Source organism: Thalia democratica, chromosome 7, assembly GCF_965202585.1.
Source record: "Thalia democratica chromosome 7, ktThaDemo2.hap1.1, whole genome shotgun sequence".
NCBI lineage: Eukaryota > Metazoa > Chordata > Thaliacea > Salpida > Salpidae > Thalia > Thalia democratica.
This window is the reverse complement of record NC_139171.1, coordinates 59,888,393-59,904,955: the sequence shown is the minus strand read 5'-3', so window position 1 is coordinate 59,904,955 and position 16,563 is coordinate 59,888,393. Positions and strand designations below refer to the sequence as shown.

The 16,563-nt window shown below is 26.5% G+C and overlaps 1 protein-coding gene across 2 annotated transcripts; it reads left to right on the top strand.

The window, feature by feature from the left end:
* Window positions 1-432: 432 nt before the first annotated feature.
* Window positions 433-15,036, top strand: LOC145840486 (E3 ubiquitin-protein ligase TRIM62-like). Of its 2 annotated transcripts, none has more exons than XM_082947761.1 (12): window positions 433-779; window positions 2,310-2,438; window positions 3,840-3,938; window positions 4,525-4,682; window positions 6,901-7,031; window positions 7,519-7,678; window positions 9,229-9,350; window positions 11,866-11,970; window positions 12,269-12,344; window positions 12,718-12,853; window positions 13,371-13,473; window positions 13,942-15,036. In XM_082947761.1, exons 1-12 carry the CDS (start codon window positions 465-467, stop codon window positions 14,103-14,105), a joined length of 1,698 nt encoding a protein of 565 aa, XP_082803887.1. In that variant the 5' UTR covers window positions 433-464; the 3' UTR covers window positions 14,106-15,036. The 2 variants fall into 2 exon arrangements, with proteins under 2 accessions (XP_082803887.1, XP_082803886.1); XM_082947760.1 differs by having other exon boundaries at window positions 12,266-12,344.
* The last annotated feature ends 1,527 nt before the right edge of the window (window positions 15,037-16,563 follow it).

Sequence of the window (16,563 nt, the reverse complement as noted above, 5' to 3'; positions counted from 1 at the left end):
TTTGAGAAAAATTTTTAAAAAATCCTGATTAAACAGGCCATATTTTTATAAACCATTACAGTAAGTTATATTTCAAGTTTATCTTTTTTTGATAAATAACGACCTTTACACTTGATAATATCGAATGTTTTTATTATATGTTTGCTATTAAAAAATAACAAACAAATCACTTATTCTATTTACCAAAATTGAGAGCAAACAAATACTAAACTAAATTTTATTTTTGGACTTGGCATTGAAGTTTGTATATACTTTTTTTTTTTATTAGCAATAAAAATAGTTTTACAATCTTATAAGGTCGTAAAACTAAAAAAAAACATCTAAAATCCAATAAATGTTTGTTGTGATCATTTTAAAATTCTTTTAAGTATTTTCAATTTATAGGTAAATTAAACTTTACAAATTAATAAAAGTTATAAAAACTTTAGATTAGCTTGTTGACTTTTAAATAAACAAACACAAACATGACCGATGACGTAGTAAATGACGTAACAACGCCTTCTGAAGTCTCAGTGACGTCATCAAGGTCCTCCCTGAAGCTCCCTAGCAACCATGGCAACCCACTGAGCAGAACGGGTTGTTACCGGGAAAAACTCCCCAAGCTGTCCCCAAAGTTGCAGAAGAACTTCCTTGGTAGCGATCTCCCTAACAACGAGGACCTAAACGATTCCTCGTCCTCTGATTCGGGGTGCCCCCATCCCGTTGTCAATGGCAACCATGTGAACGGGGTCGTTGGGGTGAACGGGGATGTGAAGGTGGATGAAGAAAAAAACGACATTGTTAGTTTTTATGTTTATTCTATGAATGTTGATTTATACAGTTTTAAAGTATGTACACTACTAGTTTCACATTTGGTAATAGTTCCTAGTTAATTGGTTTTTAAAAGAAGACCTGTACAATTCAAGTTTTTGAATGAAAATGAAAAAATGTATTATTTCTTATCCTAAGTAGGGAAATGAAATGCTAAAAAATGAAATAACAGATTGTATATGGACATGTGTAATACATAAATAGGTTATCAAGTATATTTACAATCTCAAATTGTTTTCATTTTACTAAGAACTTTTTTAAATACAATGGTAAATGCTATTAAAGATTGTGTAAACCTAAGTATTTTTCAACTTTTGTTCAGAAGAAAATTCTCCTCAAATAGATAACATTGACAAGTTAAATCATGAGAAATGTTGTGGTGATTCATTTAAAGCAAACACAAGATACAATATCCGAAAATAAATTTTCTTTCTGTACGTCTTAAAAGAAAAGGAAACTTAACGTTTTTAGATATTTCATTGACTGATTAATCATCGTAGTAGCAACACACATGACCGGTAAAGCTGAGACAAAAGAATTATTGTTGTTTGAGCGATCTTATTACATGCGCTCAACTTGTATAAGCAAACAAGTTCGCAACAAAAGCGAAATGCGTCACCAAACAGCAATCAGCGTCACAAACCAAATAAATGGGGTTTCAATGTTAATGTTTAAACCCCAGCAACTTACAAATTTGTCATATTTTTTATTTTCGTGTTATTGTTTGCAGACATTAAACGGTTTTATGTTTGCTGAATTTCTGATTGCAGCAATAAAAAAATTGTTTTTGTAATTGTAACTTTAACCGTAAGTTTTTGAACTTATGTTTTCCTATACTCAGGAAACTAAATTTCTGAAAAAGCAAACACAACAGATAACTCAACATTGTAAGATTTGTTGGTCTGAGCCTATAAATGTTTAAATAATATTTTTAAATAAAAACAAAAGCCTAAAACGTTGTATATTTTTACAATATATCTAGATACATATTTCAAAAACTTTAAATACTAAAATAGCTGTAAAATTCAGGTTACATTAACTTCAAAGTAAAAACATTTATCATTTAGAGAACTAACTTGTCATTTAAAGGCTCTGTTTTTCTTTGAAAATTTTTAAATCACTGCAATATAAGTTAAAGAGCATTTAAAAATATGTTAGCTATACTTCTATGTTTTTTACAAATATATCCATTGGTAAAAAATAATTAAATTAAAAAGAAAACTTTTGATAATTTTTTTTTTAAGTTGCGGTTCTATTAATTAAATTTATAATATTAAAGCAAGCTTAACTTATAACTTTGCAAAAGTTATTTGTGAATTTTTTTTTTACAAAGTATTCTGGGCAATAAGTAGTTGCACTAATTTTGCACATATTTTTGACAGTCTTTTTTACACAGAAATTCTCTGTAAAAGTATTGTATATTATAACAAATCACTTTAAACAGGAATTTTTTTGTAAAAGTTATTACACATTTTTTATTTACAAACTGTTTTCCACAGGAGTTCTTCGTACAAGTGGTTGGTGTTTTCAGGGAGTACATCGCTGACCAGATTGCGGTTTTGGAGGACAAACTGGTGCAGTGTCAGGGAGATTACAAAAATGTGCAGAACATCGTCAACCAGAACGAGGTTCGTATTGTAAATTTTTTGATCGTATCAAATTGACTGACTTTTAAATAAAACTTCTTTTGCGACGTTAGATAAAAGTCTAAGTTATTAATATGCTCAAAAAGAGCCTTAAAAATAGTTAAAAGCTTTAAAAACATTGTCACCAAAACGAGGTACGTATTGTATTTGTTTATTAAAAGTATTTAATATAAAGTTTAGTAAAAAATTAAAGTACTGATAGAGCAACGGTTTTAAAAATATACAGGCATTTAAATGCTATCAAAGAGCCATAAAATTCGTTCAAAGGTATTAAAAAGGGTTTGGTCTAAAACCAAAGGGTCTAAGTACATCATTTTGATATAAAAAATTCAATTGCTTCCATCGAAGTAAAAAAGTGAATTGAAAATTTCAGCAGACGTAAACTAACATAAAATATTTGCTATAATAGATCTGGTATTAATGATAATAGAGAATATTAGTTGAACGGTTTTGAAATGTTATAAAAAGGGTTAAGTTTACAAACAAACAGTACAACTTAGATAGTTCAGAGTCTAAAAATTTTTAGAAGTTTCAAGTTTTCGTATGGATATAAATTTTAAAAGAAAAACTTTTCAGCAGACGTAAACAAATAGAAAAGGGTGACTGAAAAGCAACGTGAATTGTAAATAGGAAAAGCAGTAAAATGTGGCGACAAATGTATTGATTTATAAACAAAAATGAGAGAACAAAAAAATCATTATCAGTACGAACGCCACAATTTTACGTTTTTTTTTAACAAAACATTCAATATATATGGTTTCAGTAATATATCTGTCTACTTTTTTACCGTTCAATTCTTTTTTTTTTCTATAAACTAAAAAAAACTGAGTTAAAATCACAAGAAATTCTAATTAAAGCTGCTGTAGAAACTAGCAACTGTAACGTTATTGATTTACTCGGGTCGATTGTAAGTGAAATTCTTGGCCATTATTGGATTAACGTCACATTTTTACCTCCATGCTAATTCAGAATTTAAGTTGAGCTAGTCTTAGTTTCTGTTTTTTGATTTCTATGGGTATGTAAGTAGAAAAAAAAACAATCAATTTTTGTTGGTACGTAACTTCAACAAAAGCAAACATCAATAAAAATAAACTAATTTATATTATCAACAAATGAGTTGTGCTGAACTGACAGTTCACTATCAAAATGTACTAAAGATGTGACCCTTGCTATGCTTTTTTTTTCTCTTGCTTTAGACTTTTAAATGTGTCTACTTGTGTTGAGCATGATGTCTAACACAAGACGCTAAACTTTGCCCAATTGGTGTGCGACTCAATACCCCAAAGATTTTTTGTTCACCAAGTCCTAGGACCAATAATATTTTTAATCGTTTATCAAACAATTGTGTAAGTTTTATATGAAAAAAACTAATTTATTTTTCAGCAAAATTCAATCGAGGATGAGGGACGTTTATCAGCTGACATTTCACGCCTGAGTGGTTTTCTCTTCAACCGCCAATCAAAATTAAAAGACGGCATCAAGGTTACTTGAGTTCGTTTGTTTGGAAATTTTTAAATCAATCACTTAACATTTGAATTTGAAATTAATTCATTAACTTCCGTGAGTCAATCAAGTTTGTTTGGACACTCATTAACTTTAAAAAGCCATTTAAAAGTTTGTATTTTCATAATGACGTTTTTAAAGAGAACTGTAATCTTTATCAAAAATTTTTACTTGTGGTTTGAACTTTAATTTTCTTCCAAATGCAATCTCTAGTCGTATGTTTTACTTAATCATTTGCTATCTGTTCCAACTAACTGTTATGTAGTTTTGAACGCGTCACAAGTAATTTTAAGTATTGGTTGACTGAAGAGCTTATTTGCTATTATTATTTGAGAAGCTTATATAGTTAAAAAACTGTATGAGTTAAAGTGCTCCATACATAAAAGCTAAACTATCAAAACTTTATTCAACGTTTAAATAACAAAAGTTAGAAAACTTAACTGTTACCTAAAAAGCTCTCAAAAGATCCTTTTAGGAGAAACAGTGTCAGCTAAGTAACAACCATTAAATAAAATTTTATCATGAAGCATGTACTATTGTATCTTAAATTTTTTTTTATCGACAGAGACAGCACGAGGACGAACAGAACAAAGCCAGGAACGCACTGAACATCGTCAAGTGTTCCCTGAAGCAGGTCTCAGGAACTCTGTCTTTTGCCAGGAACCTCAGGCAGCATTCCAGCGAGAACATGAAGGAACAAGCTGTCAGGGAGCTCAAGAACAGGTGAGTATTCAAAAAAAAATAAATATGCATATTTATTATAATATATATATATATATAAGCATACATGTGAGAATGTTAAAGAATATTGTATATATTATACATATATGTATATATGTATATAATGTAAAGGAATATATTCATATATATTTATATAAGCATTTGTCTGAGAATATGAAGAAACAAGCTGTTAGGGAGCTAAAAAACAGGTGAGCAAGCATTTTATCATAACAAATATAAATGCCACTATGATAGAAATTTCTTATTCGTCTAGCGGATTTTAAACATATAGCTATTGTTTATTAAACGACAAAAATGAGCTCAAATAATTAGTCCTAGGTCCTGGTGTACAAAAAACCTTTCTGTTATTGAGTTAAGTTTTGCATCAAATTCGTTAAAATAGGTTCACGTCGATCTAAGTTTAAAAACCTGACATGATTTATTACAGCTGTAATTGCAAAAACTAAATACACGTCAATTTGGTGATTATATAAACAATAAATGTGTACCTTCTAAAACATTTTTTCTAATAAGAGATTAATTTTATATTTTATTATAGTAACTTTGATAACTTGTTGTAAGGAATATTGAAAAATATAACATAAGCTTTTAAAACGTAGTTAAATACAGCTTTAGAATATTTTGTTATTTTTTTGTTTTGAAACACAAGTTGTTAAATCAAAGCTTGTTCTACTTTCATAGTTTCAAAAACAAACAGAATAGTAATACCCATACATAAAGTCTTCTTATGTTCAATCAAAAATTTGCCTTTATTGTTTTATTAAAATAAAGTTTAATACACTAGAATAATAGTTGTTTCTAATACTTTATACCTTTACTTTTTCTATGAAATCAGACTAATATATTTGATAGCTATATTAAATATTTCACTTTAAATCTTTAATATAGTTTTAAAGTTTTTCATAAGGTAAAATGATAACAGTAAATATATTATTAATTTTTCGAGAAAAAAATTATCTATAAGATAATCATCAAATATGTATGATAAATTAAACTTAAATAAATTGTACGCCATCAAGCTAATTTGAATAAATTATTTACTTTTGTATTAATTATTCAAGTAAATTTTTAGCTGCAACTAGGGTAATACTGTTTTATTTAAAGTGTTATAAAACTAAAGTTCTATTATCAAACTAAAAGCATTTTGTAGTATCTGAATATGAAATTGTTTAATTTTATTAACTTTTAGTGCTCTATTTATAAATTCAACAATACTTTAAAGTAGCCTAAGACTTTTGAAAAGATTAAATTAATTTTTTTACACATAAACAATAAGTGTTTTTTGTTGAAAATGTTAAATCGAACTACTACTATTTATTGTTATAAAGTATATTATTTATATTTATAATTTTTATAAACTTATTTAACTATTTTCGTAAAAGCCTTTCACTATTGTGTATACGATTAGGTAGTTTTATAAAGTCATTTAATGTTTAGTTGAAATTTTGAAACGCAAATTGATAATTTTTAAAAACAATTTCTACTAAAAATTCTTTTTATTTTTATACACCTTCTTGATTAAAATTTTGTGCGAATTTTTCAAAGATTGAAACTTAACAAAAGAAATCTAGGCTACAGGTATTTTTTAAGTTTATCTGACAATTTATCAGTCGTTTGATAAGAACGCTGAAAGTTTACTTTAGAAATCAATATTTCTTGTTGTCTTGAAAGTTTCCACCGTTATACCATATGTTGTTTGTTAGACTTCGCTGTAATTTATCAACTTTTAACCTACAATAGGATGATTATGCAACCAATTAATACATAAAAACATATACGCACTTTTAAAGTTTATGTAGATTAATTATGACATAAAACTATTAATTTTGTCTACATGAAAAATGTTATTTAAATTTCAGTCTTGTTTGCAACTTAATACCATATGTTTTTTTTTCGTAACAGTTTTTCAGCTCTTACATAATGTTTTTAAAAGCAGCATAGAGTTGAGGTAAATACATTATGTTTCGCAAATTATATAAAATTATTAATGTTTACATTTAAATTTTCTTAATTATTTTGATATGCACATTTTAAAGGTATGAATGAAAATAAACTTGTTACTATTGCATTTTGTTAAAAACTAAGAAAGCAAAATTTTAACTTTAAGAAAAACCATTAAAGAACTAAAGTAATTTAACCAATGTACTGTATGAAAATTACAAAATATAGAAACATTATAATAATTAAATTAACTTTACAGACTGATGGAAATAAGACAACTAGAACAAGATTCAACTAATGCATTGAAAGACGTAAAAGTTTTGTCAAGAACCTTAGACATGACACAACTGGAAAAACTGATAAAAGAACTTGACTTTACCAACAACACAGGTTGTTACTGAACTAAATTTAATATTTTTCGTAAGTTTGGTAGGTCAACAATAAATGGTGTTTTTTAAATATTTATGACATAAAAACTACTTGCAAATATTTTATCAGCTTTTAATATAAGACTAAGACTTGAAATAGATACCAGCTGCATTTATTACAAATGTTTTCCTGGACAAGACGTTAAACTGTATCCAAGTGGTGTACGACTGGATAACCGAAAGGTTTTTTGTGCATCAGATCCCATAACCAAGTGTTTTGAGCGCTTTTATTTTTTCTTTCTTAATAAACAATACTAATACAATAAAGATTTTGTTTACTCGGTGCTTTTAATACACACTTTTTTGTTTATCGCTAAAATCTCGAAAACCTAAAAGTTTCACTAAATTAGGCTTTACAATAGATCAAAACTTTATCCAATGATATTAAAATGTTGTTATGTTTTTTTTTTAACTTCAGAAAAAGAAACAAACATTTATATTTTTCACAGCCCGACAAACTGAACATATTGAGAAAATAACGATAGAAGCGAGCAAAACCTTGTCTGACGTCACCAAGAACTCGATATTGGTCAGGTGGGTCGGAGGGAAAGTTGAGGAGGATTTTGTGGTTCACTGGAGTTTTGAGCAACAAAACAGAATCGTTAATATGTAAGTTGGAATATTTAGTTTTTATTATTTTTATTATTATTATTATTATTATTATTATTATTATTATTATCATTATTATTATTATTATTATTATTATTATTTTTTTTTTTTTTTTTATTTTTAACATTGTTATTATAACTGTTGTTATTATTTATATTATAAATTTATTATATTTATTTATTATTATTATATTAATATTATTATCACTGGAGTTTAGAGTTTCAGAACTGTTAATATGTAAGTAAAAATTCTATAATGTTTTAAATGTTTATATATAACTTTTAAGAGTTTTGTTGTTTATTGAAGTTTTGAAGAATTTAACAGAAATGTAAACATGGTAATAAAATTTTATGAAGTTAGTAACAAGCTAAAAAAATGTGTACAAATAATTGGATTTTTTTAAGCTAGTGGTCAACCATTTTGAAGCAAAAAATATTATTATGTGATATTTTAACTAGATATGAATCGTCTAGAATTAAAAAATAATTGTTAAGTTCAATTTATAGGTTTTAAAAAAAAAAGTTCGTTCTAAATTTAACTGTCAAGTAAAGCGTTTTATTTTTTAAATGTATCAGTATACTTAACAACTTAAATAGCATTTATTAAAAAAGAAGCCAGCGTAGGAGTTAGTTCTTTTATATATTATCATTAACCTACTTTAGTTGTTACCATTATTTATTTTAAAAGAAATTTTAAGATAATTTTCCTAGGATTTAAGACTCAAATATGCAAATTTAACATATTTTCTGCATCAAAAACTAATGAAACATGTTCAAAAACGAAAACCATCCCCAACACATCAATACAGCAGTGTGAAACAATACTTTTATTGATTTAAAACACGCAGAAACATGTGAAAATTTTATTTTGTTTTGTTCGCAAGAAATCGATTTCGTAAAAATACTCTGATTTGCGCATGTCGGCCAAAAATAGCCGAGTTTAAAACTTGAACGTTTTTTACTTACTTTGTTTAAAACAACGATGGTATGTATGTTTATACTATAGTAAGGTTTCTTGTTTGTTTGTCTAGAACAGTACTTCAGTTTAAAATACATAACATTATTTCACTAAAACTTTAAAACTCTTATACTTTATTTAAGAAAATATTTAAGAATATTTTAAGACATTATCTTATCCTTTTTATCACTTTTAGTTTACATTTAGAAGATTAGATAAAACGACATAACGTTGACATTCAAAACGATCTTTTTAGTTAAATACAATTTTTTGGTAAAACAGTATTAAAAATTGTAAAAATTTTCTGTTGAAAAAATATTTTATTTCGATATTTCTTAAACCGTATAAAAGCAATAAAGATTTCACTTTTACCAGATATTCATAGCAGAAGTTTTTCACTAAGAGTCGTCAAAATATTGAAGACTTTTTGCTACGTATACAAAATAGATAACAAAACTTGAAAATTTCTTACAATTAGAGTTTTTTGTAGCATAATTATGTTTAAAATATTATTAAATTAAAATATTAAATTACAAAAATTATTATTAAAATATTAAATTATTGTTAATATATATATATATATTCATTTATAGGTCAAAACAAGTGTTGGGTTCGTGCGAACTAATATCTAACCTTCCGAGCAACTGTGACGTAACAGTGCAAATCGAACAGGAAAATTTTTGGAGCGAGGCAGCTATTTTCACCACAAGACCTGGTTTGTTTATTTTTCATAAATTTTTGAAACTTGTTATAAGATCTGGTATTGGCAACTTTATTTATAACTTTGATACATAGTACTAGGCTTGGTTTTATTAAAATGTTTTTGATTCGTCTTGACCTATAGAAAATTTAATTTTTTCAAAAACGCATTAAGTTTAAACAATCGAACAAAACTATCGATTGGATTTTGTCGAGTTTTTTTAACTTTAAAAGCCTGCAAAACAAAAGAAAAATGTATTTTTGACACAATTTAAACTTAGGATCTCTCATCGAATACAAGTGTATCAATAACTAGTTTGTCAGTATTTGACCACTGACTGCATTTGTTATTTGTTGATGTGCTAATAACTGAGGTTTTCTCTAAAACTTCCGTTTTACGTAACTCTGTCAATGAGAGACACAAGTTTTACCTTTTGTTTTTATAACAACAATATTGCATCACTTAAAACCAAAAATCCAAACACATTTTCTAAACAAAGATTTGTTGTGGTTTAAATGAATTTTCAAAAGCCTACGCAAGCATATGACAAACATTTAAGTTTAAATTAATTGTATTATTTACGTATGATATCCAGTACCAAGCGTGATCGGTGCTTTCTAAATCAGCAATTGTGCTTTACTGAGTTCATCAGTTAATTGTTTATGATTGCAATGTATTTATTTTCAGCTGCTTTATAGAAAACATTTTTATTTACTTCTGCAGCTCTATGCGTTTTGTATATTTGATCGAAAAACACAACATTGTTTTATAAAGTAGCCTTATAAAAGTTATAATTTATCAAAAATTAAATAACTTGAGAGTTTTGTTCAAAAACTGTTTTTTTTTTGCTTAAACCACCATTGGTAACAAAACCAATGTTTTTAAATAAATTAAGATGAATATATACAAAAACGATGAAAAAAAATTCAAAGTTGTACGGTAAACCGTTTATCTAATGACAATGCTGAACTACTTTTGAAATTTTATTCGAAAGTTCAAAAAGTAAAAAAGAGAAGGAAAATCAATTAAATAAATCAATTAAGATAATCTTTAAATGTCATTTTAGTTTAACAAAAAGAAGAGTGGTCACAAAGAGATTCATGCATAAATTATAACGAGAAGAAAGATCGATAAGTTTAAATCTTCTCTACTGAGATAAGTTCAAGTGCAGAACAAAATAAATATTTTGCAGAAAGTTTTAAAACTTTTTACTACTTCCTTAAACAAAATAAAACTGTTTGAAAAATTTGTCTGAAAATATTTTAACTTAGCACAGAATAAAATAAAAGTTCTGCAGAAAAAATTAAATGACTTTTTAGTACTTCCTAAAATAAAATAGACAAGTCAAAGTGTTTATCTGCAAATATTCAAATCTAAGTTGAGCGAAAATTCGTCGCTGGACTTCAAAATTCTTAAAATAAAGCTTGAACAAATAAAAAAAAAGTTTAAAATAGTTAAAAGCTTGAAATAAAGCTTAAATGACAGTTTCAAAATAACATTTCCGAAAAACAGTTGCTCAAAAAAAATTTTTATTAATAAACTTGTTTACTTTTTATTTTAATTAGTAACTACTGCTGACAGCTTTTCCAAAAAGAGATTTGAAATACATCCTACGCTTAAGCAAATATATAAAAGTCTTTCTTTCATTATTAAGTTTTTTATATCTAAATTCTTGTAAGTGTTGATCAAGTTTCTACTAGTTTGTTATTTTTAGGAAACTAACACGAATTTAGTTATAAATTAGCTTTTAATTTAAGTAACTAAAAAACACTCGTTTTAAAGAAATATATTGTAAAGTTATAAAAATTCTTGTAAGTATTGATCAGGTTTATACTTAAGTATGTTGTGTAAGATTTACAGGAAACTTATATAAAGTTTCTTTTAATACTTACAGGAAACTTTTATCAACTCTCCTGTGGTTAATGCAAAAGTAGGACAAGCATTATGCTAGATGATTAAATAAATTTTTACTAAAATAAAAAGTTTAGACCAAAATTTTTGTTTTCAGTATAAAACCTTTTTTTTATCGTACGCAATAGCTTATAAATTACATTGATGTGTTTTTAAAAAGACGTTTAGTACATTTATAATGTAAATAAGTGTAGTTTTATTTTTCGTCAGTGATTTATTATAAATTAATTAAAAAATGTGTATAAATTTTATGATACTTTGCAATTGGTCTTAAAACTGTAAACTTACACCGTTATAGTTCTGTCAATTAAAATGAAACTTATTGTGTTAAAACTAATTATAATAATACGAACAATAGTCAGTTTTTTTTTTTTTTTAGCTTTTTTACAAACTAGTTACCTGTGTAGTTATTTTCAATTTTATTATCCTTTCTTTAACTTTAAAAAACTTTTTGTATTTAGATATGTATCTACCAAAACTATTTTACTTAAAAGTTACTTTTTCAGTTGATTAAACTGCAAAAAGAAAAAAAAAACTGAAACAGTATAAACCTAAAGTTGAAAGCAAAATTTAAACAACTTTAAACAAACTAGTTCTAAAACATGTTTCTTCTCTTTAGCGCCGCAAGTGTTCGTTTTCGACGCCGCCTCGGCTCACTCCAAACTTGAACTCTCCGATGACAGCGCCACCGTCCGATTCGGTGGTGAAAAAAATGCTACGAAAGGTGAGCACGTTAATAATAACAAGCTACAATAAGCTATAACAGTTATTTAGTTGTTGTTGTATCAGCAGTATTTTAAGGTACTTTCTAAGCTAATTAAAATTAAATCTTCAACAAATTTCATTGAGCTAAAATCATCTACAGCAAAGACTTTTAAAACTTTCTAAATGTGTTTTACTGTAGTTAATGGTAAACATTTTTGAAAGTATCGTATGTTTTTTCTTGTACCTAAAGCTCAAATTATAAAACCACAACATGTATCTTAAACTGTTTTTTAAATAATTAATTTCATTTATAGCAGGTACCTCGCCACACTCGTCTACCAGGTTCTCTTTTGCGCTGAACGTTTTAGGAAATGTGGCTTTTCACTTTGGAAGGTTTGTATTTTTAATATAAATAGTTTAAAGTTAAAATAAATTAAAACTAAGTTAAATATTATCAATTAAACTTTAACAATTTTGTTATAACACGCTTTTTTTGAAAGTTAAATTATACTTTTGCAATCGCTATTTGTTTTGAATAGAAAAATAATGTTTTTATGTTTAAGTTTTAACGCACAGTTAAAAGTTCTAAAAGTTATCGAAAAATTGAAATGTAAAAAAAATAACTATTTATGTTTTCAAACTAAATAAAAAATTTTAACATTATAATAAGTTGCACATCTAAGTCTGAAACTCAATTATATATATATTTCAAACAGGTTATTACTTTTTTATTAAATACCAATATTTTATATTACCATGACAACAGACACTACTTCGAGGTGGGCGTGAATGACGACGGGTGGGCAGTTGGGGTGGCCTATTATGACGTAGCAAGGAACTCGTGGTTGGGTAGCAACAAGTCGTCATGGATACTCCATTACAACGGCGACAGTAACTACAAGGTGGGTGGTTTAGTCAAACTTTATAAAACTTTAATGCATGTATTGTTCATTAATAAAATAAATTATATTTATCAAAACTGCTCTGAACTAGTTACTATTGTTATTTAGATATGAAATTTTCTTTAGTACTCATATCTTTCTTCACTTTAAACTTGAATGTTTTGTTTTAACCCCTGAAGAATTTTTTCAATGAAGTCTTTTAAATAAGCTGTTAAGGATTGTTTTACAGAAAGTTTACCTAAAAAGTTTTCCTATACTTTCCTATAACTAAATTAAGTTAATTTCTAAACTACAAAGATAACCCTTAATCTAACTTGATAACTTAATTTATCGATTGTCGAATTACAAAAACAAAAACATATTAAGAAAACTTAAAGTATACTATTTAAAGTTTATTTTGAGTTTAAAAATGTACATCATCTATGTAAATTCAGAAAAAGTATTTCAATTACTATTTTGTTGTTCTGATTTTATGTCTCGACCTTTTCAAAATTGTTAAAAGCAATATTCTTAATAGGTCCGCCACGCAGGCGAATCAACTGATGTTCATCCGAAATATAAAAACAAGAACAACATTTGCTGTTTGAAAACTGTTGGAATTTACATCAATTATGAAAGAGGTGAGATAACTCAAAGTAGATTACATCTGAAATTTCTAATAATTTGTTGTTTAAAATCGATATATCTTCTTTTAGAAATCTTAACAAAAATATTTTAATTGACGTCTTAACTACTAGTATCAAAATATGTTTTTAATTAAATTACCTGTATTTTCTTCATAAATTTTATTAAAATTATTTCAATTAACGAACTTTAAAATCTTCATTTAACTTGTCCCTCCTTAAAGTTATAAAACAACTTATAATTCAAAATTTTGTATCAATATCGAAAACTAGTTTAAACCATTTATATATTTTTTTTTAAAGTTCCTTAGTTGTTCTTTAAATCTAAGATGCACATTCTAGAATGGTTTTATTAAACCCCGATTAATCTTTTTACGTTTTTATACTCACAATTGTGATGATATTCAATAAATTCTTTCGAAACAAGACAGTATTAAATACTAAATAAAAAAATGTATGTTGTAGGGTTCATCTCATTCGTGGACCCGGACCAACAGCAAACCTTGCACGTGTGTCAGGTGAAACACGGGTTCCAGCGGGCGGTGTGCGCGGCCGTCAACCCGTTCTACCACGGAAAGAAACTGACGCTGAACACTGGCCTTGACGTGCCTGATTTCGTGAAAAGATAAGAATTGTTCGAACGTTGAATGTTTGATGCAAAGCAAAGTTGGCATAGCTTGTGCTTTCTTTAAGAGGTTGTAGATTCTATGCTTATTCTTTAATTGTCTTGCGTCCAGTTTTGATGATTTGTGACCAAAAAAGTGTAAAATCTATCACCGCTAGATTTAAAGAAGCTTAAAAAATAACGGCTCTTCTTTGAAAACAAAATTTAATTTGGTTTCAAAACTCGGGCCAAAGTACTGTGAAGTTCCCGCCACATAAAGCTTGTCAGAGGTTCTCTCTCGTATTTCATCTCGTTCAGGTCCGAAACCACTATCTCTCTTTTTTAAACTCTCTCGTTTATTCGATTCTCTCGTTTTTGATTTCCAGCCATGAGTGCTCTGTTTGTATTTTTTTTAACTAACAGAATAATGCTTGACTGTTTTATACAATTACTTACTGTTTGTCTGTTTTATATGTTTATTTAAATTTATTCATATTAAATGCAATAAAAAAAGCAAAAGAAAAAAAAAAGCTTTATCTGATCCAATTATCATTATTTCATAATACATAGAAACAAGATTCATATTATTTTAATTAGTTTGTTGATCAATTAAGATTTTTGACACGAAAATTATTCTAAGATTTTATTTAAATGCAATTTTTACGTACAAGCTGTACGTCCAAAGAGTTTTAAATAAACATTTTAATGTACAGCAGTTTGCAAAGCGTCGTTTCAATAGCTTGTTTGCTGAAACTGAATCTAACAACCATTGTTTCTATTACATAAAACTGTTTGCATTTTATTAGCAATTAATAAAAACCAACAATTTTTATTTATTCTATCCTAGAAAGACCACTTTTAATGGAAGTTATTATGTTTTGAATTTGTTTTAATTTTACTTACTTATGTTTAATTTTTGTTCCATTTACTTTAGTTTTATTTAAAGTTAATAAAGTTAACTCTTAGTTTAAATTAATGAAATTAGAATGTATTCTAGTCTTTTTATTTTTTATTTTTTCAAAAAATAAGTAACTAAATAATAAACAAGCATTTTTATTTTCAAATAAAAGTTTTCAATTTTAATGTTTATACAGTATACTTAACATTATAAAACATGTATTTAGAATTTTATTAAAATTCTTTTTTATCATTATTACAGCTTTAGTGCTATATAAACGTTTTTGCAACAAAAAATCAATCTTATAAGGTTTAAAGCATACCAAAAAATATTTAATTTCTAAGCAAACTTGCTTTAAGTTTTTATAAGAATGAGTATACTGTCTTTTAAAAATAAACTTTATCGAATTTTTTCATGACAATAAAAAAGATAAAAATATTTTGTTTGTCTTTCTAATTGATAAGTTTAATATTTGTATTAACTAGCTAAACACCTTTTTCTTAAAAAACACAAACTGTTTTCGTTGTAAAAAAAATAAAATATAAAAATACAAATACCAGCTTGTTCAAGTCGGCAGCTCGTAATCTTTATTGGTAATGGTTTAAACTTATTTAAAAACTTTTGCGTGATCAAATTTTATTGTAAAGTTTTGCTTTATAGTAAAAGCAAATGTGTAATATAATAAACATAACACAAGCAAAACCGTTTACTTATAGTCAATGAGACGTAATACTTGTAAAGTATTATTAAAAGTAAGACTGAACTTGCTTCTATAGCATAATTTTTTTAATTAAAAAGCACATCGCGGGCAAAAATAGTTTGCTAAATTTGATGGTAGGCCTTAATTTATTTATTATTAAATTTAATTTCTTGGTAGGTTCACCTTTAATTAATTTTGGGTTAAGGTTTGAAAATATTTTTTAAAGTTTCTTGTTGAGTTAATACTAAGAAGAAAATAATTTAATTTTAAGTGTTTAAAGTAAAAATTTAGATACTACTTGAACTTTTTCTTACTTTTAAATGTTTGAAAACCACAAAATTTATTTAGATAATCTCTGGAATAAACGAATTGTATATTTTGCACAAAACCGAACGCACAGTGTGCAAATTAAAAATTTTTGCACAAAAACTTGTAACAATGACAAGTCGTATTCTGACGTCATAATACAAATAAAATGAGAACTCAGTTTTTGGCTTTGATATTTAGTAAGATTTCAGTTTTGATCGAAATTTTATCACACAGAGAAACATATAAAATTTAAACTATTAAAAAATTTCGCCTAAACTTTATGGGGTAAAAACATCAAAGCTATAAACTTTTATCCAAATAAAAAGTCACTAATCCGTGAGCAAAGTTAAGCGGCAAAGTTTTGTGTATTTGTAAGAAAATTACGTGACACTCTGAATAGGCTGGAGATTTTGTAAAAGAAACATATTTTACAAGTCCTTTTTTTTCAATATGTATCTCTGATTATATAATTTTTACAAGTTTTCCGGATTTAATTGCTTTGTCTGGTGGACTAACTTTTGTGGATTTACTGTTAAATAACTCAAACACAAATAATCTTGAAGGTTAAATTTTGAA